This window comes from Pimephales promelas, chromosome 21 (genome assembly GCF_988280905.1).
Source record: "Pimephales promelas chromosome 21, fPimPro1.hap1.1, whole genome shotgun sequence".
In the NCBI taxonomy this organism is placed as follows: domain Eukaryota; kingdom Metazoa; phylum Chordata; class Actinopteri; order Cypriniformes; family Leuciscidae; genus Pimephales; species Pimephales promelas.
In genome coordinates, this window is record NC_142789.1 from 8294155 (window position 1) to 8318029 (window position 23875).

At 38.5% G+C, this 23875-nt stretch overlaps 1 protein-coding gene across 2 annotated transcripts in view; it reads right to left on the reverse strand.

The window, feature by feature from the left end:
• Nucleotides 1–23875, reverse strand: part of ttll7 (tubulin tyrosine ligase-like family, member 7) — a 166435-nt gene that overhangs the window by 47805 nt on the left and 94755 nt on the right. For both annotated transcript variants that reach the window (XM_039653633.2, XM_039653632.2), the window contains exons 10-13: nt 13823–13917; nt 11370–11517; nt 10424–10497; nt 6560–6695 (exon numbers count right to left, since the gene is read on the reverse strand). In XM_039653633.2, coding sequence (XP_039509567.2) covers nt 6560–6695; nt 10424–10497; nt 11370–11517; nt 13823–13917 — 453 coding nt within the window. The remainder of the gene's footprint in view (nt 1–6559; nt 6696–10423; nt 10498–11369; nt 11518–13822; nt 13918–23875) is intronic.

A 23875-nucleotide genomic window follows, 5' to 3' on the forward strand; every position in this document is an offset into this window, starting at 1 on the left:
GTGGAGGCAGCAGCTGGCCGTCGGGGCAGAGTGTAAACCCGCCTTCGTCTGCTCCTAGGCGGTCGAGAAGTGCTGGGCAGTCCATCTAAACATTTAGATGATACTCCTGGACCACAGCGGTGGGCATCACCTGACCAAGGGAGCGAGTGACCGCTTCCGTGACCCGTTTAAGAGCAAGGTAGGCGGCAGGCTCGCAGTTCGCTTGGTCCGTCCTCCCCTCGTGCACATTCCCAGGCACACAGAGCAGCGATCGCGACCATCAGAAAATGACATGAAACGAACGCACCCAGAAGAACACGGGCGAGTCGTCTTTAAAAAGACGTACCGCGTGCAGCTCTTTCACTTAGAGAGGAGGAAATTCACTCTTTCAGCGCTGAGGCGACCAGGGAGAAGCGCAAAGTCTGGCAGACCACTGCTCAGATCGCAGGCAATGCAGGGTCTCGCTGGGTACCGCCATCACACCAACACTGAAGAGGACGCTCGTCTCGAAGAGTCTTGAATCAGTGAGAATGGCTTGAGGAGTGAAGAATTCTCTTGGCTCCGAAGCGAAAACATACTGCGGTTGCGTTCACTTCCTCCTTTTATACTCACGGAGTAGGGCGGAGTACACTATGCAAATTTCCGCAGCCCCAAGGCATTGCATGCCATTGGCTCGTTGTTAAATACTCGAAGAGGATTGGCTTTCTATGCGAAACCCCCATTCTCCATCACTTTTGACGTAACTCAAAGTGACTACGAAAGGGAACTAGCAGAGCAGAAGAATGATTGTTGCAGAGCAAAGTGCAAGTATAGGTCTGGTGATGATCCTGACGTTGTTTTAGTATAGAAAAGATTGTCTTTTTCTGAAATGTGGGCTTTTTTTGGTTTCAAACCAGATGATGCTGCTCAGCAAACCATACATTGCAAGCGGTTTACATCGTTTCTACACCAAAGGGTAAAACCACCAATCTGTTAAATCACCTAAAACGTCATCACATACTACAGTATGAGATGGTTAAAAACAAAACTGCTCAATCACAAAGTACCAGCAGCCAGATGAAACAAACGTCTATAAAAGCAATGATTTTCATCGCAACAACATACCCAAAAATGTTTGATAGGCTACTGTTTCTTGATAAGAATCTTTAATAGGTCTAGCCTGGAATAATACCTTTGAATATTGTCACTGTTTGATTATCATTTTTTATTTATTTAAGTATTGCATTCTTTTTGTTTACTGCATTAGTTTAAATTTGACTGAAGCAAAGAGAATTATCTTATTTGATTTCTTGTTTATCTTGTTTGGTAACCTAATGCTCAAGTTTTGTCCATCATTAAAGGGTCATGAAACCCCAAACCAAATTTTCTGAGATTATAACAGAGGTATGTGTGTTGAACACCATTGAAGACCATGTTAGCATCTGTTAGATTTAATAATAAGGTTAAAATGGTTAAATTTGAGTTTTTTTCCGCTTTTTTCGTCTTCCGGGTTTAAAATCTTCACTGTAGCGGGTGACGTGGCAGTGCACTGCACAGTGCGTTGATGACTCATTGGTGTTATCCTATGAGAAGACACGGCCTCTTAATTATTCATGACACCAAGTGGATCTTTCCAACGACAGACATGACAAACTGTGATATCACGAGATGAGAGAGGCAATCATGGGACGCAAACTATTTGTTTTCATGGTGCAAAGTCCAAGTGCGTTGAATGTGTTCCCCAAGATGCTGCCAGGGCTAGACTCTGGCTCTGGACGGTTGGTTTGCCATCAAACACGGACACGTCTAAACCTGATCCAAACTATAGTGTGTGCCGCGAACGTTTTCGCGAGAGAGCTGCGACAAGTGGAGAATGATGGACTTCGCCTTGTTGACAACTAATCCAAGTTGCGCCTTGCGAGTGATGCGGTATCCCGAGGACTTTCTATCCCTTCAGAGGTGTGTGTGTGTGTGTGTGTGTGTGTAAAATGAGAAGTCATTTATTATGAGGGTTCAGAGGGCGCATAGACTATGCACTTTCTTTTACTGTCTATGACTATGCACGGAACGTTTTTTTTTAAGCGGAAAATTAATAATTTTTTTCCAAAATGTATTTATAGTGTCTATATAAACCACCATATATTTTATAATGACATTATAAATATACATGTAGCCTACATTAATATGTTTTAATTAGAATTACGATTACTGTAGGCTAATATTTGTAGTAGGACATTCAGTTACTTTTGAAAGGACGATAATAAAGTGTCAGTGTACTTCATAAGACTTTAACTTTGCCAGCTATATAAAAATCTAGCATTTCCTCACGTTTTACCATTGCTTTTTAGTGACAGTCGAAATGCATGGGACAGTGACAGTGATGGTCATACAACACCCACTCCCTCCCTTCTTCTCACAGCTAGCCACGCCCATTTCAGTTGCATTTTTCAAAAAGATTTTGAGCTAGACTTGAGCTGAAAGAGGGGGGTTTCATGACCCTTTAAAATAATAAAGCTTTTCAGAATCGTGAGAGAATCGTGATCTTTATTCCAAACAAAAAAATCATGATTCTCAATCGCGTGAACCAATGCTTCAATGGCCCATTCATGAAGAGACATTTACTTCATTCCTGAATGAATCAGCTGTTTGAATAAATCAAAAGATGAATGACTCATTGATTTTTACAGACAGTTACCACCACCTACTGGCAGTTAAAGTTTCTAATTTAGATTATTTAGAGTATAGGATATTCAAATTAATTAACCAATCATTAAGTGGATGTTTTTCCACTAAGAAACGAACACTGTAAAAAAAATATTTTTTGGTGAAGTAAATACTAGTAAAAAAAACAACAAAAAAAACAAAAAAAAAACAATGTAATTTACTTGAAAAAAGTTAGTTCAGGCAAGAATTTAAAAAACTAAGTAAATTCCATATCAGCACTTAATTTAAAGCGGAAATAAAGCAGTGAATCAAGTTTACATGATTTACAAGATGGATTTCCAATATAATCAACAATTATATAAGGAACATTACAAATGTAAACATTTAGAAGAAAAACAGAAAAAACTTTGTATCTTTCGCCGCCAGGGCGCCGCCATTGTGCAGTTGACGTCACGGGGTTGGTTGGCTCAAGTTTAACAGGCATTGAAAATCGCGACATCAAACTGTGTTTAGACCAGTGTTTTGACCGCGAACGACTAATGTTAGGTACAGATATTAGACAAAAAGACGACGTCTCATGTTATATGTTGACAAACTGCACATAGAAACATTGTTCGCGATGTCTGCCGTCAGATATTCCCGTCTCGTCAACAACATGTAAGTTAGCACGTATTTGTTAAAGGGGAAATGAAACGTCCATATTTTCGCACTGGTAGTGCTAGTAACGTTAGCTACAGCCTACATATACTAGAAAAAAGTGTCTCCGCTCTGACATCCTTCAGGGAAAGCATCGCCGCTTCCACACGTCTAACTCCCGGCACAGCATGGTAAACGTGCGCGCCGGTGATGCAGAATTGACCACGCAACACATGCTCAAGATCAACCTCTTGACAACAGATGGACTCTGACACGGACAAGTCCGCAAACAGACTCGACACGGAGGGCATCGCAGGACAAATCTCGACACGGAGGGCATCGCAGGACAACAGCCACACTGACACCTGGTAAGTTAGCGTTGCAAACCCGCTCTCCGCCCCAAACCACCACTGACTGTTCTACACAGCAACGTAACTTACATGGTGTTGAAGAGACGGGAATATCTGACGGCAGACATCGCGAACAATGTTTCTATGTGCAGTTTGTCAACATATAACATGAGATGTGGTCTTTTTGTCTAATATCTGTACCTAACATTAGTCGTTCGCGGTCAAAACACTGGTATAAACACAGTTTGATGTCGTGATTTTCAATGCCCAGAGCCTGTTAAACTTGAGCCAACCAACCCCGTGACGTCACCTGCACAATGGCGGCACCCTGGCGGCGAAAGATTCAAAGTTTTTTTCTTTTTTTCTTCAAAATGTTTACATTTGTAATGTTTCTTATATAATTGTTGATTATATTGGAAATCCATCTTGTAAATCATGTAAACTTGATTCACCGCTTCATTTCCCCTTTAAGTGAGTAGAAATGAAAGTGTAAATATCAACTCAATAAAATTAAGTAAATTACTCAACTTTTCTGATACTGGGGTTACCATCATGCACTGGACCTTGAATAATTAATGAGGTTCATTTTTCACTGGTTTCCAGCTGTATTTACACTGTTTTATCATTGATTTTTGTTGTCAGTATTAGTAACTGGCCATTTCGAGTACATTTTTTGCTCAAAATGACACATTCAAATACAAAAACGACCCATGTTACCGCCATTGTGTATTGTCTACCAAGTATTGAGGAGTTTGCATTCACATGAGGCTTAACATCTGATGATGCAATATAAATTACTTAGATGATCTAAGTAAAGCACATACTATAAATGACTAATAAAATTCAATATTATTGTTTTAGTGAAATGTAATACAAAGGCAAAGGAAATCGATATTAATCAACCTTTTACTAGCCGAGTTAAAATTCCTTATTTTTATAAAGTTTACTTAATTCTATATTTCAAGTCAATTTAACTTAAAGATTTCAAACTAAAGCTACTGATAAATATGTTTAGGTTTTTACTTGGCAAATCTTTATAAATTTACTAGCCATTTCTGAGTGAGAAAATTTAGCAAGCTTTTTTCAAGTAAATCCTACTCCAAGTTTTTTACAGTGAACATTGTTATTATGTTTTGATTGATACTGTGAAGCTGCTTTGATGCAATCTATACTGTGAAAAGCGCTATATACATATACGTAACTTGACTTGACTGTCAGTTCATAAAAAAGTATTATTTAAATAATTTTATATTTTGTGAATAATTTGCCAAAAAAAAATAATAATTCTGTTTATTTACATTTACTCACTCTCATGTAGTTTCAAACCTGTATGACTGACTTTCTTTTTGGGGGGGAACATAAAATAAAATATTTCAAAGAATTTTGGTAACCAAACTGTTTTGGACTATACATATATCTAAATATTAATCTAAATATTAATTCAGAGGCAGCTTGAAAACAACAACAAAAAACAAAAACAAAAAAATGGCCCCTGTAGCCTAAAAGTTTATGTGTAATAATATGATGTTTAGTCTGTTTTGGTTTCGTTTTCAAAGACTTTTAGTTTGCTTTTCTTCGTGTTCTGTCTTCCCGCTCATCCTTTTTGTCATGGTTATTTTTTACATTATAAATTTGTGCACACCTGTTTTCACTTAAGTTCATCATCCTGTGTATATAGGACCTTCAGTCCTCTGTGTTCATTGTGTGGTGTTTGTTATGTTTGATTACACACCGTTACGTGATTCTCATTCATTTCTCTCTTCTGTTGTTTACTTAAAGTTAAGTGGGCTAAAAGATCCGCTTGCCACTTCTCATCTTCTTCCTCAACCCGAGTGTGACCAATAAATTCTATATTGAAACAACTAAAACATTTCTTTAAATAACTACTTTTTGTAATGTTTTATGATTTTTTAATTTAACACAAAAATGACTTTATATGATCTTTTAGGAGTAATTTCTCAATCAAATTTCATGTGCGATTAATTTGTGATTAATTAGATAAAAAATTGGAAATGCTTGACAGCCCTAATTACAATATTAATTACCATAATTTCACAAAATAATGTATTGAGTCAAATGTTGCCATTAATGCTATGATCAATTACATTAACTGTTTTTTAGAGTAAATCATTAATGCTGTCAGCCTAATTGAGATCCTTATTGAAAACTCTTTCTGAATCTAACTGCAACATCTTCACTCACAACTGTGACTTTATTTCTCACAACTGACTTTAGACTTTGCACTACAATTACATTTTTTTACAACTGCATATTTGTATCTTGTAATTACAACTTTATACTTCAGAATATGACTATTTTAAACTTTATGTCATGATTAGTTTTCTTCTTTTTTCTTTTCTTTGCTATTTTTGCACCAGAAAATTCAGCTTGTAATTTGCTGTATGTAGTATAATTTGCAACATTTTTAGAAGCTTGTAGTGTTGCCAACTGCTAGGTTGACTGTAGTTAAACTAAAATATGAATACCTGGTAGTTTTACAAGCTACAATTTCAAAATAGCTTTCCCAACACTGTCTCAAGATTATGAATGGCTCAGAATAGTGTCAGTCAATGAGCCAGATTTATTATGTGCCAGGCATGCATAAATAAATAAATCATAAATCATAAGTCTCATCACTTAGAAAAGTATTAAGACACACCTCTCCTCAACTAGCCACATGATTTGAGGTTTCATTCATGTCTGTAGCACAAATGGATTGTTTAAATCCCTAACTATTTGAATGAGCAATAGTAATACTGATCGTTGCCTTAAACTCCAATAATGAAAAACAGATGGCCACAAAAAGAGTTAGGGAGTAAAATACTTTTCCTCATCTTATTTTAAATGCAAAAGACCGAGTAGTATAGGAAGAAGTAGTTGTAGGGGGGGAGGGGGGGGGGGTACAGGGAGAAAAGAGCAAAAGACTGTTGGGTTGCGTCTCAGGTACATGCCTTCATTCGTTTCAGTGGATTATTCATTTCCTTTTGAAGTGAAGCTGCTCGCCCAGCGAGGAATGTCTGAAAGGCAGCTGAAAGCAGACTCTCATATTTCTCCAAGAGCAGCTTGTCATCTGGGGGGTAAATACATCTGTGCAGAGAGAGGGAGAGGAAGAGAAAAACCTTTATCTGATTATCTGATTTAGCAGCCTGGTCTGCCTGCTTTTCTAATCACTTAAACAAACCTCAATCGTTCTTTTCACACATGCATTTGTCCATTAATGCTGTGTATATACTAATGATTAATAAACTTGTCTTTAAATTAGACGTTAAGACTAAACAAAAGCCAGAGACGTGTAAACCTGTGTCTATATCTGTGTGATGGATCTTCAGATCAGCGCCATATTGGGTTGTGTATATAATCAAAACCAGCAAACTGGCTTTGCTTCAGGACCCAGATTTTATATAAGACATCAGATGGTAACACTCTACAGTACCAAAATTTTTGCAAAAAAAAACAAAAAACACTTTAAATTCATTAATATTACTGGAACACTTTACATGAATTCAGTATTTATTAATGCAGTATTGTTAGCTGATAAAAATACAACTGCATACAACTAGCAAAAATACAATACTAACATTAACTAAGATTAATAAAGTATTATGGCTCAGTGGTTCATGTAGGTTGTCTACAAACCGAAAGGTTGGTGGTTCAATCCCCGGTTCCACCTGACCAAGTGTCGAGGTGTCCATGAGCAAGACACCTAACCCCAGCTGCTCCCGACGAGCTGGATGGCGCCTTGTATGGCTGACACCGCCATCGGTGTATGAATTGGTGAGTGTGAGGCAAATTGTAAAGCGCTTTGGTGGCCATTGGGTCTATGAAACCGCTATAGAGCTGGTAAGTCCCGCCCATCCGTAAAACTCCAAGTGGACCTCTAGGTTGAAAAAGCGTCAATGCAAGTGAATGAGAGGAAATAATTATTTTCTGATCCCGTTTGAATTTTGCAATGAATGTGAACATATGTTGTCTGTGAATTTATATAATTTCTCATGTAACGAGTTTGACAGTTTATTGTATGATTCTTTGGCTAGCAGTTGTGGAATAGACATAACGAGAAAGACTACACGTCGCCGCATAACACATTTTCCCTCCACAAATCACGGTTTTCACCACGCTCAACTAGTTTGTCCTTTCCCTGAAAGAAGGCGGTGAAGTGCACCAAAGACACAGGCATGTTTAGCAGCACCGTGTGCTGGTGGGTGTGACGTACTGTATATCAAACACGTCGAAAGAGTTATTATAGTCCACAAAGTGCTCTCACACAAAGTCTAACCGTATGAAAATTCTACCCGCTAAATTGTAGCATTCTTTACACGAAACGTTATTAAAAAAAATTCACAGACAACATATGTTCACATTCATTGCAAAATTCAAACGGGATTAGAAAATAATTATTTTCTCTCATTCACTTGCATTGGCGATTTTTCAACCTAGAGGTCCAGCGGGGCTAGCTGAAGGGGCGGGACTTACCAGCTCTATATAAATGCAGTCCATTTACCATTACCATTGTAAAGTGTTACCATATAACCATGAATAGACCAACAGAACACAATTCTATACAAACAGAAACAACAGCATAGATGTGATTTACCAGTTTAGATTGAACAACCAACAGGCTAAAAATTATATTACTGTTAGCTATTATTACTATTAGCTTAACGAGTCACACATGTATTTGTCCCTATGGAGTGTTCCTACTATGGTAGTCAATGAGACCAGAAACTGTCTGGTTACTGATATTGTTCTAAATATCAGAAAATCAGCTGAATCGATTCAAAAATGGTAAAACTAAACTGTTTAACTCTGGGGGAGTTGTAAAATGAGCCTATTTCCAAAAAAAAGTGGAGTATCCCTTTAAATGTTGATAATGTAAGGCATAATGTAGAGATCATAAGATGATTTTGTACCATCCTAAAGTGGTTTATTCTGCAATAATGACTGTCAGACTGCAAGAATTATCCTGATTATTATCCTAGCTACTTACCAAATAAATGAACCTTAAATATAAAGAACTGAGTTAAAGTAATGTTATTATGTGAGAGCAAAAAGACCACAGAGTGATACAAGAGGCATGGAACTGACACAGCGTTGAACATTTTACCATTCAGCATATTCCATAAAACTGTGTAATAAGCCCATTTATTTTGCTATCACTACTTAGCATGATTACATTGTTAGTTCTATTTTATTTTTATTTTTTTTTTATTATTTTTTTTGCATTTAGCATCGTTCTTTCCTATTTTAGAACAGACTAACCCACCATTTGAGAACCTCTGATCAAAATAAAAGGTGCCTCAATCTAAATAAATAGTGGAGGTGGAGCAAGTGCCATGTTATACCTCCCACATGTCCATCTAATAAACTAATACTCACTTGGCGTGTGACATTTAAAACTGCTCTTTTGGATTCCGGCATCAATGTAATCAAAAGCTCAAGTAATGTAAATGTTCAGATCAGACGATAAACCACCCCAAATCCATTAAGAGCTACAAGCACGATGAACAAAGTTATGTGGGAAAAGTAATCTAGTAAGAGTAAGTGGGCTTAGTCTTCGGCATATGGCACGTTGAAATCTGGGTTTGACCCACAAACCTCAAACACTATTTTTTTCTTCTTTTTTTCATGTTTCAGCATCTTTTGGGGTGTTTTTATATAGAGTTGAACAGAACAGCAGTTACACACATAAACATAAAATGACCTATTTAAAAATAGGTATTTTTCTGTATGCCTCCTCTATTTTTCTGTATGCCTCCTCCTCTGACATGGAGGCTCTCCGTATTAAGGAGCGATATGTTGCAATTCAAAGTGACTCGTGGTATGTAAAATTCAGCATAATGCTAAATGGTGCAGTTTCACTGTGAAGAAACCACCCTACCCCTTCCGTAAATACAAATGGTTAGTTGACATGCTTCTGTAATGAGGTCAGGTTAATCAAATCTTCTTTTGAAAGATCCTGGGTGTCTGAATGTAAATGTAACATGAGGTCAGGTTAATTAAATCTTCGTTTGAAAGATCCTGGTGAATTTGAATGTAACTGACAAGAGTAATAAAATGCAAGAAGCATTTGGCTGCTGAGGAATTTGGCTTCTTTACAAAACATTAGTAGTCATTAAAGGAGCAACTTGGAGTTGTTTAATGTTCTGAAGAAAGCAATCTCCTTGTCTGAAAGAATATATAAAAATACTGGCAACTTTTGGTGTTTCTGCACCAGGGCTCTCAAATTACTGGTCATGAGTGCAGTATTTTTATGTCATTATATACGTCATTTTTCTTGTGGATGAATGAATGAATGGTATTCTGTTCTATTAATGTTTCCCATGACTTATAGTGTAACTACTTTTTAGTGTAAAATTAGTATAAGTATAAATGCAAAAACATTTATTTCTGCATGACATGGCCTTTAATGTGGTTGCACAGATTTCTCTCTCTCTCTCTCTCTCTCTCTCTCTCTCTCTCTCTCTCTCTCTCTCTCTCTCTCTCTCTCTCTCTCTCATATATATATATATATATATATATATATAATTTATTTTTGGTCCAATCACTGAAAAACACGAATGGGGGAATGTTCATAAACAAAATGTTCCCTAAACACTGGATTCAGACATGCCTTGGTGCCTTACTACCTTATTTTTCAGCCTATGAAGGCAGAATTGTTTAAGTCTTAGAAACAACCTTTGTCCTTGCTTTTTCCTCACATGATAGCCCAAGAAATTGTTTCATACCATCTCATATCCCAAACCAAGCCACAAGAGACTCCACAGGAGTAAGCGGGCATTCTTACAGGATAACAATCGTCAAAGCGGCTTCCCTACCTGTAGTTCCCCAGGTGGCGCTTTTCGTGCTCGTCCCTGGAGACCTGCTTGCGTACTTGGGCCAGTCTTTCTTTCTGAAAGCACAACACGAGTGAATAAGTGGTGAGAAGTAGGAAGAATGACAAAGAACTCATGCCCTGTTTCTGCTGGTGCTATCCTGCAGTGTAATATAGCCACACAAAACTGAATAACAATGTCACTGGATGACACGTTTCCCATATTACGAGGCACCTTAATGAAGTCTGAGAGTTAGCAGGCGTGTATAACAGTCTCTCCTCTACACTTGTTAATACAGGGGGCTTATTCATAATTCATATAGATTTAACTCCCACTGTACCATTTTAATACATCAAAAACTATAATTGCGGAAAGGTCAGCTGGTCAATTTGAGTTGGCGCAGCAGGGTGTCTTCTATAATAGTCACTGATCTCTGTTAAATGCTGGTACAGGCATATTCGCTCAGCCCCCAATCCCCAAATCTCACTCCTCTTTTGCATCTAGCTTTGCCCTTTGAAAATACCACCCACCTGCAGTCATCTCAACCTCATTCATCTCTTCATTTAATAAAAAAGTTGATCGAAAGACCAATCAAGGACTGGTGCACAAAGCTTCAAAGAACTTACTCTGAAAACATGCTTTGTCTGTATTTCTGCATTTTGAAATATGAATACTTAAAGGGATAGTTAACTTTAAAATGATAATTCTGTCTTCATTTATTTAAACCTGTGTGAGAATTTCTTTCTTCTGCTGAACACAAAATTCTCATTTTAAAGTCAACTATTCATTTCTATTCATTCAAAAAAAACTACCTTTTTTTTTAGTTTTGGAGGTTGTGACAAATTAGACAAAACACTGGCAAGTCTCTGACATCAAAACATCATTTTGCTTCTTAAGCTGAAACATGACCTAATAAAATGTTGCTTTCTAACAGCTGAATGGGTCATACCAGTTCCTCTCTTCTGCGCTCAAGTTGGTGGCGTTGTTTCTCCCAGTCCGATGATCCGGCCGTCAGTTTCCGCGTTGATCCCTGTCCATAAAGCCGTCGCTGGGCTTCTGCTTTCTGCTGGGCCAGATTCCGTCGTTTATCACTCGCTCTGGGTAAAAAAAATAAATAAATAAATAAAAAAAACAGGAAATGCTCAAGTAATAGCACTCAAAGTAGCCTAAACTCCCAGCCGAAAACCTGACAGACTCCAAGACTCCATACATCACTCGACTTGACAGCATTCAGCACTTCAAGATTTCATCGCTCACTGGCCCTTCAAATTTGCTGTTGAAAGTGACCACTCAGGGTCAGTGGGCTCCTGAACCACTGGGGAACCCTCTCGTTTTATTGATACGACTTTCACACTTCTCTCTGAGTTATTGGATTTGTCCAGCCACTGCTGGGGAAATAACACAGGAGTTGCTTTGATATGTTACTGGGAAAAGCTCAGCTGGATCAGTTGGGACAATCTGTGGAGACTTCCAAGAAAACCACTGCGACAGAATGGTAGCAATGCATCCTTGAAACCTGATCCACTGCTGTATTGAGTTGGTCTGCTGTTGTTTCCTATGACCATTGTTGGGTCACTCTGGTATATTTAGTACAAAGGGTGGACCTGGGATTTGAAGGCCAGGTCTATGGTAATCAATCACCGGATACCCCGCATACTGACAAACAACTATACAACTATACACGCACAGATGTACACGGGCAGTCAGTCAGGCAAGTATACGCACAAGCAAACACTTTCATATAAACACACACACACACACACACACACACACACACACACACACACACACACACACACACACATATAAATGAATATTTTATGTTAAATATAAAAAAAAACAATTAAAAAAAAACATTATGATTCATCCTTCAGTTTGAAGAAAATGCATTACCCTCAGTATTTCCAGTAAATAACTTAGGTCTATGGGGCAATCATACAGTATATTAAAAACATATATAATTATTGTAATTATTTAAAAATTATAACTATAAAACTATAAATATTATATGTCTGAGACGAGTGGGACAAAATAATTTGCTCACCTTGATATATCCATTTCTTTTAACTTATTTCATAACCATTTACTTTCAGTAAACCTGACACTTCACATTATTCTTTACACATATACACATCTTCGTTACACATAAGAACTACAACAAGTAACTATTAACAAGAACTTCATCCTAAAAAAGTAGTCCCATTTTATTGAAAGACATCTTTAGGCAACTTGACAATTTTAGGCAAAAATAATATTCATTTTTCCCAAATATCCTGTCGCTAGTGCTTCAACCAATAATGTTTCTTTAAATTCAAACAAAAATACAGTGGTCCCAAACAATCCAGAGCAAATGAGATTTGCTTTGATTTTTTGTTTTTACAAGATTTTTTGTTTTTACAAAAACAAATGAAATCTTATTCAAAATGAAGACCAAAATATTGTGACATTTTGTGGTCTTTAAATTAGGGCTGTGCAAAAATTAATTGCGATTAATCGCATTCAAAATAAAAGTCTGTGTTTACATAATATATTTGTGTGTGCTGTATATAATTATTTTGTATATATAAATACACACACATGCATGTATATATTTAAGAAAATGTGTTATTCATATCTAAAATATTTATATTTATATAATATAGATTATGTATTTATAAATATATACAGAATTTAATTAATTAATAGCACAAATAATTCTTAAATATATACATGCATGCATAGGTATTTATATATACAAAATAATTACGTATATACAGCACACACAAATATATTATGTAAACACAGACTTTTATTTTGGATGCGATTAATCGCAATTAACTTTTGCACAGCCCTACTTTAAATTTGTCTTTAAACCTGTATGAACCCCATACATCTACTAAATAGCATCTTGATATCTGTTGCGTAAGGGTCACAGCAAAAAAAAAAAAAAAAAAATGTCTCAGTTAGTTCTGTGAAAAAGATAGATAGCCCAGAAAAGAAAAAAAAAGGTTGGCCTATCACCATTTGTTTGCAAATGCCACTTGTTTCAATATAATTTTATGCAAAGCAGTGACTTTCAGATACTTTATGGCTTAAGTGTCCAAATACTTTTTTGGGGCCTTCACATTGCAACAGAACATACTGTAAATACCACAGATGCTGCACATAATCTGGGCACAATAAACAAAAACTCCAAAATTCTTTTTTATTCTTAAATCTTAAATCAAACAGAAAAAAACAAATGCATGAGGACCCATCAAAGAGATTCAGACAACTTTTTGTTGAGATCAAGGAATCAATATTTAAAAAAAATAAAATAAAATAAAAAATACTGGTGGACAGCTGGCAATGGAGAGTGGGTTTTCTCATTAACTCATTCACTTCTTTTTCTAATGGGACTCTGGAGAGAGTAATGCTTCATACCTGATGTTGAGCAGTTTCAAGGCATTGAGTAAAGCCCCCTTCTTCACATCGTAGTCAATCTTTTGATCTGTCCCAAAACTCGGAGCACGATTGATCTGTAGAGGGGAAAAAAGAGAGAGAGATGTTTTGCTTTCATTTTGTTTTCTTCAATTTCAAAATCCAAACCTGAAGCAATCACCAACTTTTAAAGGGGACTGAGAAGCCACAGTAGAAACGGTCACTATTACTGTACCTTTACCAACTGTTACCATTAGTGAAATCAGAGGCATCAGCTCTCATTAAAAACAAGTTCCGTCTTAGTGTCCCAAGAACCGAAATTGGCACTGATGTTGAGAATATAGAGTGCCTCATGTACTAGTCAACATTTGAAGTGGATCAAAACCTTTCATCAAAGTTACACATAAATTTTGAACAATACCCATTCTTGTCTTAGGACAACTTTGATAAACTTTTTTGATGCACCTCAAATGTTGACTACACTGTATATTAACATATAAGTTTTCCGAAGCTAAAAGACAGCTTTGTGTGAGACACAGAAAGAAAAGTACACTATTATTCACTGAAACCGTCCCTTCCAATGAGTTCTTAAATGCAAAGCCTATTTTACTGGACTCAAGAACCAGGTCAGTCTGATTTGTGAATGATCATTGTAAAAAAGCTCAAGAAATTCATTAAAAAGGTTAGACTCAAAATAACAATTTTGGTCAAAAATCAGGCATTATTAAGCAGAAATATTAGAGAGAATCTCCACATCCACGTACATATTGGATCCAGCCTCTTTACCAGATCCAGTGAGAAGCCATCCATTTAGTTTGGTATCAAAAACTGTCTGCAGTTTTGTCTGATATCCAAAATCAGTTTTTTTTTTTTAAATGCATTTTGTGTGTTATCTTAAAGCCACAATATGTATTTTTTCTGCTTTAAAAATAGCAAAAATAACTGTATCTATGTTATATATTTCTATTAGATGTGTACTTACATTATCCCGACAGTTTCCACCAACTTTCAAATACAGAGAAATTTATAGTTTAATTCGAAGACACGGGACGTTTCTTTATTTCCGTTTCGTCGCCCGTCTATGGCGTCATATAACCTTTGACTCCTTTATTTTCTAACTTCCTTGCGGAACCCGGCGAAACCCGCCAAACACAAAGGGGAACACTGGACTACCGCCAATAAAGAAAAGAAAATGACGAAGAAAAAAAAGTAAGTACGTATTTTTATGTGTGTAAATCACGTGCCCGCTCACGAGCGCTTATATGCTTGCGCATATAAAGCGCTCCCCGTTCACAGTAACCGGGTCGTCTCATTCAAAACAGCCAACTGTTGCAGTTAGCGAGCTGCACACATTGAATACTCATATGAGTCAGGCTGCGAAAGTTACGTGCCCGCTTCAGCGCGCTCATGCTTACTAAATAAACGCCTCACCTCCGGCGCCGCGCACTCACTACAGTCATTCCCTTTAGCCTTTAGCACATAGTGGATGCATAACGCAAACCCAGTCAAACGTTTGACTGCAGTATCTTATGTGCTTTATAATCCGGTGCGCCCTATATATGAAAAATGTTCTAAAATAGGTCATTCATTGAAGGAGCGTAATATAAACATTTATATTCGTCTGTATTATAGTTATGGACCTGCTACAGCCAGCTCAGTAAAGCTCAAACGTACGGGTGAAAAATATGACCCGAGAAGGGTTTGGGACAGGAGAAAAAGCATGACAGGTAAACATTGGGGTTGCATTTAAAGCTTCTTGACAAGCTAAATCTACAGAGAGATGCTGTATATCCGTATATTTATTGAAACGATGATGTCATGCCATGAGCTGAGCTGGTTGTCATTGACAGCGACAACAACTCCCGTGAGCTCACGCTCTTTCCCGACGTCATCAAAGTACGTCTTTTGTTATTATTTTAAATAAGTGACCCCTGGTGGCCAAAAATCGCATACTGTACGTTTAAACTGAATCTGAACTGAAAGTCAATGAATTCAAGGAACTTGAATTTTATATTGATATTATATTGATATTTCTATTTATAATTGTTTTTTTTTGTTTGTTTTTTTTAGTTTGAAAGTGTCTAGGTATTAAAGGCGGGTTCCAAGTCCCCTAAGAAAGAGACAACTTAATGGACTACTGTCACAAATACTTCCGCGTTCTACTTCATCGCACGTCCATACATGAGAATGCAGATTATCACTATGTTTTATGGATGCCAATTGATTAAAACAATGAATAACGATCTCTGTATTAATTATCTTGAGCCTGCAGAAATGTTCCTATAAATATATTTTCTTTCTAACTGTTCGATTCTGAATAATAAATAGGCTAAATATATTTATCCACTAACCTGCAGTAGTCTTCTGTCTTCTCATTATAACAACAGTATTAGCCTACTTATATTCTATACTTGAGTTTACATTTTTTAATGAATTTGACTAATAAAAAGTGTGCATTGGTGATTTATTCCTGTCTTTTTAAAATAGTTTGATGAATGAATGAATGAATGATCGCGAGGTGCCTACCTACGATCAGAACACACGCAGCTAGCATGACAGTCAACTTCTCTGAATAAATTAAGCATTTTGGGCATGAACATGTAATAGTAAAACGATTGACATTGGAAAAACGACACTGAATGATTATTGATTACAATATTTAATCCAAATAAATAAATGTTCATGTTTCGTACTGATGTTTCAGCGTCGCAGTCACTAGTGTAGACGAACACTGACACTCTGTGGTGAAATAATGGCATATTTTTTAACAGCCACGGCTTTCTCCTATTGGCTTGGTTTGGATTTAAACTTAATGTTCCGATGAGTATTGAAAATTCTGCACACGGTAAACATCAGAATATCTCTTCTTCTGTCAATAAAAATGTCTAAAATCTAAAATCTTATTACAGACACTCATTTTAGGTGGTGTTTGTTCAACTCATTGACGGAAGTACATTGAAAGTAAACGTAACCGGAAATAAGTGATAGCCTATGTTGTTTCCAAACGGAAGTGCGTCACGAAGCTCAGTGCAAGTAGTCCAATGTCCGCTCATTGTAATGATGGGAAAAGAGCATGGAAAACAAATCTTACAATTTTTATACCAGGGAGAAAATCAGTTGGTTTTGGAACAACATGAGGGTGAGTAAATGATGACCACTATGGAGTGAAGCGCTGCATGCAGGTCATGCGACGTTCAAAGTTCAAACAATTGCAACTTTGATCTTGTTTGCTAATGAGCTTTCAAAGCACAGCCAATGATTACTAGACAATTCACATATCGTTGGGTATGTGGTGCCATTAAAGACTGCAGTTTGGTTTCTGTCTTTTCCACACCATGCTAAGTCGATCACGTGCTGCAATCAGTGCGGCTGCTCATTATCCCTCACCTGTTTCTCTTTGTCTCTTGATTTCTCTGCTATATATATATATATATATATATATATAATTTGTTTACTCCTATTCTCTGCCAGTGTGTTTTGTGTCTCCAGCCTCTTTTGCCGTTATTTTGTTAAAGGGGGATTTACTGCTTTTTTTATTTGCATGGTTGTGTTTATGGGGTGCAATATAACATTTATTCGTGTTTTTTCTTTTTTTTAAATCTTATTTTTCATAAATTTCACCTTTATTGTAAGCCGCGGTCTCCTCTGTCCCCCGAACGACCGGTCGACTTCCTGAGTCTATGAAACCACTCCCTCAGAAACAGGCAGTGGGCTCAGATTGGTTAGTTTGGGCTGGTGTGTGGTGATTGGCTAAACTGTTGCTCACGTTGTCTTTCTGCTGTTATCTCGGGACGCTTGTCCCGAGAAAAATGGCGTTCGTCAGGTCCAGTTTTGTGTCCAGCCTCTCACGGGGATTACGGATGCCCCAACGCCTGTGATGAGACGACTCAACGCCTGTGAAGAGACGACTCAACGCCTGCGATATGTTATGGCGCCGTTTGATTCATAAACAATATTTATATTTAATATTTATATTTAAACAATATGAATGTAAGCGAGAGGAGAACTGGCCCCCGACTGAGCCTGGGTTCTCCCAAGGTTTTTACTCCATCCAATCTGATGGAGTTTGGTTCCTTGCCACTGTCGCCTTGCTTTGAGCTTGCTCAGTTGGGATTATTTAGTGTTTAGCAATGTTGTTGATCTGTGTTGTGCTACTTTCATGTTATCAGTGTGAAGCTGCTTTGATACAATCTGTATTGTGAAAAGCGCTATATAAATAAATGTGACTTGACTTGACGTTGTCAGGATGGTTAACGCCCATTACCTTTACGGGCGAAACGTGTCTGATAGAGGTCTTCACTGTGCACCCGAGACCCGTCGGCCTCAAATACTACTCACATGGCACCCGTTATCGTTAATATGACACGTGCTGAGAACGGGCTGGTAATACACGTGCGATTGGAGTGCAATCTCAAGCGCGTGTCATGTTTCTATGGCAACCAGAGCAGAGCTTCCGCCAAACCGCGCTTTGCATTTTCTCCAATGTTTATAATAATATAAATGAACCGTCTTGTTTAATCTTAAAGTTTTGGTGGTCAGATTCAGACTCAATGAAGAGCAGAGAGGACAGATATGATCAAGCTGAACAAGCAATCGTTATTATAGTTCAAAAGAGCAAACAGTTAAAGTTATTATGCGAGTTAACTCGAGTCAGAATGTGCATATGTGGAAGGCTGCATTTTTCATCCATCACCGTGACATCAAGTGGACTTTTAAAGCTGAAATAATGAGTGGATTAAGCTTGGAAAAACGAGAGAAATAACATGGATAGAACTTTCTTGTCGGTGGATTGTAATGCATCACTGTCAGTCAGATAACGTCAGGAAGTGAGACGACAACTACTAAAATTTGGTAAGAAAAAAAGTTTTATTTTTCGCAACTCGTGTGAAATAACATGTGACAATCGGGTCCAGTCGGGTTTGTGTCTTCCTGCCGGGTTCGGGTCCAGTTTTCAAATAATAGACGGGTCCAGGTCGGGTCCGGGCAGTACATTTATGACATTTCTCGGGTCTGCACGGGTCCGGGTCCAACTTTTGAAATGAACGACGGGTCCGGGTCGGTTCGGTGTAGCACATTACGGGTCTCTTCCGGGTCGGGCATGAATTTTTGGACCCGTGAAGACCTCTAGTGTCTGACTGCGCTCCGGTCCAAATGTAAATAATGGTAGATACTGCAGTATCAGTTTGAGGCAGAATCAAACCGAGAGAGCGGCGATGAGGAGAGTTGAGCAGAACCTCACCACACACGGCTCTTACTGAACGTTTCTGAATGATAGTTTGCTACATTTTTTAACTGTATACACAATAGCATCTTACTGGCAACAATAGCAACTGACTGGCTACTAATGTTATACTCAAACAGCGTTGGCATTAGTTTATGTTTTTGATCAAATCAAAAATAACGTCATAAAGCATGTATACATGAAAAATAATTTTAAAACATTAGTACTTATACAAAATTCAGGTCCATAATGTTTGTACGCCTTTGTCGTAGACACAAAATAGCATGACTAGTAGCCTAGTGGCCATAAAGCCAGCGCTGGCATTTGAAAAAAATAAAATAAAACACAAGGAGCACAGAATAGAGAGCACAGAGAGCTAAATTACGCTCGTCATTTTCAGGAACATAATCAAAAATAAATTGTATCCATTGTTGACGAAGTACAGCGTCTGTGGGAAGCTTGAACACAGAAGACCTGACAGCTGGTGAACATAACACACTCGACGAGCCGCAGAAATATGCACACGCCCTTTTTTGCATTTTCCGGAGGGAGGGTTGATGCAAATGTGTGGGTTAGTGACGTCTAAAACCCAGCTGTAGTCCCAATCCAGTCGTTTTTGTAGGCAATACACTTCCTGATTTTTAAAAGACGATATCTCTGCTTACACTGAACTTTCAGTGCTGCAACTTTGTAGATACTGTTCATGCACCAAAAGCAACATTACACACTATTTAAAATGCAATCAACCCCCCCTTTAAGTTTGGGATCCCTGTTGGTTATGTTTTGTTTTGTTTCGTTTTTCTCTTCTGCCCAGTTGTATTTCGGTTGCTTGTTTGCACCCTCTCCATCGGGTTTTGATCATCTGACCTGGTTCTGGTTTTGGAGTCTGGATTTTCCCTCACTACATTAATTGCCTGCTTGGATTGTCTTGCTGTTCTATCAGCGACAGCGTAATCTTGAATGTGAGTTTGGATTTCTCTAGTTCTATCTGCTCCTTGTTTGATCTCTGTTCGTCTTATTTGCTGATGGACTGATCTGGATTTCAACACCATCCAATTTGAATTTCCCTCAACCAATTGCCCAGCAGCTCGCATTGTTTATATGCGAGTTGCAATAAATAGATTTTTCTGCTTTTGGGTCCTTCCTTTCAGAGAATGTAACAGAACCACCAGTGATGATGCAGACAGACTTCACCACTTAGTTATCAGCACTTATTTATCTTTGCACGAGGAATCTTTTCAAGTGCTAACACTTTGACAGCTGACTGAGAAAAAAATCATCACTAAATGGAAATATATTGTTAGCCCCTTTCATTCTGTCATTACCCAGTGCAATGAGTGCGCATTTTATGTATGTTTTATATGCATCAGATCTGCTTTGTTTGGTTTGCTTTGGATGGAATAATGGCACGATCTAAACACATGCAAACCAAAGCTTCGCATTCTGCTTTATATATTTGTTTGAATTAAATCATTTATAACCATTCAGACTGATTTGAGCAGTTAATTAGAGATAATTGAGCAATAGAATGTCTTTCCGTGCATTAGTATAATCTGTCTCATTCCTGCCAACACAAGCTAATTCATCAGATGCCAGAGTTATTTTCTCTGGAACGGTGGGGGTGGGGGTTGGTGGGGGTTGGTGGGGGGGGGGAGATGGACAGCACAGGAAATTAGACCAGCTCATGATATCTGCACAATCGCAGTGATATATGGTAATATTCATTCATAACTTTTATGCACAGCACTGCAGTATTTGAAATGTTTTGTTGCAAGGGACAGAAAAACAACAATAATTTAAGAAATACAAGTGAAAAATGCTAACAATATTCTTAATAAATAATAAATAATGTGCCATATTTTAGTTTAAGAAACATACTCTTCTGATAAAAGGTTTAAAACATTATTTTATTTTTTTTCAAGGAAGTCTCTTGCTTAGCTTAGCTTAGCATGGCTTAATCTATTTGATCAAAAATACAGTAAAATGGAAACCTGCGGCCGGCGGCAGACAAGACCATGGTGAGTGGAGTTAGAATCTCTTGATCGACCCAAACAGGAGCCAGGAAGAGGATGACCCACGTGTAACGAAGAAAGGGCAGAGCCCACCCAAGAGAGGTGAAGTCGGGCGTGGTGGAGAGGGACAGCAAGACCTGGAGACACCGTAGGACTAGGGGGCCAAAGCAGAGCAGAAGTAATGAGCAGCTTAGGTAGAGCCAGGGTGCCGGACTGAGGCAGAGCCGGTGTGAGTGAGAATTGACGAGGAGCCAGACGGTAGGAGGAGCCCGACAGAGCCGAAAGGGTTGGAGGGACGAAGTGGAGCCAAGAAGAGGATGACCTATGTGTAAGGCCTGAACCCGGGGTCCACTCGACAGAGAAGAAGTCGTGCATGGTGGAGACCCAGGCACAGTCTGAGGGACGGCAAGACCAGGAGACACCGTAGGACCAGGGGGCCAAGGCATAGCTGAGGTAATTAACAGCCTAGGTGGACCCAGGGAGGTGGAGGGCTGAGGCAGAGTCGGTGTGAATGAGGACTGAGCAGGAGGCGGAGGGAAGGAGGAACTCGACAGAGCAGAAAGGGTTGGAGGGACGAGGTGGAGCTAGGGTGAAGGAGGACTAAGGCAGGGCTGGTGTGAGTGAGGACTGAGGAGGAGTCGGAGGGAAGGATGAACTCGACAGAGCCGAAAGGTTTGGAGGGATGAGGTGGAGCTAGGGTGATGGAGGACTGAGGCAAAGCCGGTGTGAGTAAGGACTGAGGAGGAGCAGGAGGTAAGGAGGATCTCGACAGAGCCGAAAGGGTTGGAGGGATGAGGTGGAGCTAGGGTGATGGAGGACTGAGGCAAAGCCGGTGTGAGTAAGGACTGAGGAGGAGCAGGAGGTAAGGAGGAACTCAACAGAGCCGAAAGGGTTTGAGGGATGAGGTGGAGCTAGGGTGAAGGAGGACTGAGAGCAGAGCCGGTATGAGTGAGGACTGAGGAGTAGCCAGAGAGAAGGAGGAGCCCAACAGAGCTGAAAGGGTTGGAGGGACGAGGTAGAGAAGTCTGTTGCATATTCTCACATATTCCCAGAAGTCTGTGGCAGAGACAGAGTGACGAAGGGACAAGTGAGCCCAGTGGAACCAAAAGAATAACAGCCACAGATAGAGCTGAGGGAGAGAGGAGCCAAGGCGGAGCCAATTGGTTGATGGGCCAAGGTAAAGTATGGGCTCAGAGGTCCAAAGCAGAGCAAGGGAATCCTCACACCAAGGTAGAGCTGGAGACTGAGAAGCCCAAGGCTGATCCGAGCAGTTGAGCGCAGCCACAGAAAGAGGAACCAGGGCTGAAGGAATGCAGCGATATACAAAGTAAGAGTCCATCAAAACTAAAACTGAATGTGACAAAATAACTGAGCACCAAATCAGCATATTAGAGTGATTTCTTAAGACTGGAGTATTGGCTGCTAAAAATTCAGCAGTGCAATCAAATGAATGAAATCCATTTGAAAATATAATAAAATGGAAACGTTATTTTAAATTCTAATAATATTTTAGAATATCAGTTTTCACTGTATAAGTTTGACCAAATAAATCCAGCCTTGTTCAGAGACTTCTTTCAAAAATATTATAAAATCTTTTGATGAGTAATGCATATATGTACCGTACCAAAACGAACTATGCCATTAATAGACTTTAATAGCAAAAAAGACTAGAAAAAAAAATCATATTTTATACAAGTCATAGTGTTATTGATGGTTAATAAATCATAATAATCATCTGTATCTTAAATAAAACATACAGCCAAGGAATAATATTATTACTTTATTACTTTGTATTAGTATTGAGAAATGTTCTCCTCATAGTAGTATTCATTTCGCTGTCAGGAATATTATTGTGGCAAGCAGGACGAGAGCCGGGGAAACCGAGCGAGACCGGTGGCACAGTGGCGTGAGGGCCTCGAGTATCAAAGAAGGAGATCTGGATGAAAAAAAGAAGGAGTGACGACAGGACCAGGCCTGGAGGTCTGGAGATTTTTAAGTATCAGTCGTCCGTAAGGGGCTGTCACTTTACTTTCATTTTTTTATTTGTTTATTCTATATGATTCAAATTTGTTTGACCATTCGCCGGTCCCCTTCTCCTTCTTCCCTGAACACAAACCACTCTACAAATATGTTAAAAAAAATAAACTGATTATAGACATTTGTGAATTAATGTTAATTACGCATTATGTATGATTTTTCAACCTTTTTATAAACCAGTTCACATTTTTTCCACATAAAAAAATCGTTTTTTTATACAATGCTCTTTTGATAGGATATGCATACCTTTTGTGAAAGGAATATGTTTGGAGCGATATGAGAATGAGTAAAGGGCAGCAGGATTTTTGAAGAACAATTTCTAACGCTGGCATTTATCAGCAGGTAAGAATCCTGGAGTGTTTTCTTCACCTAAGATAATATGCTCTTTTGCATTCCATCCATGACAAATAACAGCAAAAGAATTCGTTCAGTCTGCTGCCAGCTACGATACTGCAAAAAAAAAAAAAAAAAAAAAAAAAAAAATTGTTTTGGGTACAGCTTTGCACATTACAGTGTGTAAGACACACAACATTAGTGCCTCAGCGTCAGCGCAGACAAACGGTTTAAGAAAGATGGCAGCAACAGAGAGAGATGACAGCACACACAGCCACCCCTTGCTGGGCTCTTAATAGAGCTGCCCCGCTCGGATGTTAATCTCCCTCAGAAAGGTGATCGCTTAGGAGAGGACCGTAAGATAATATTTACATCACAACTGAGCGTCAGAGGGGGGTTTGGTGGGAGGGTGGACTAAATCAATGAATTTACTGTATCAGCCGTAACCTTAGC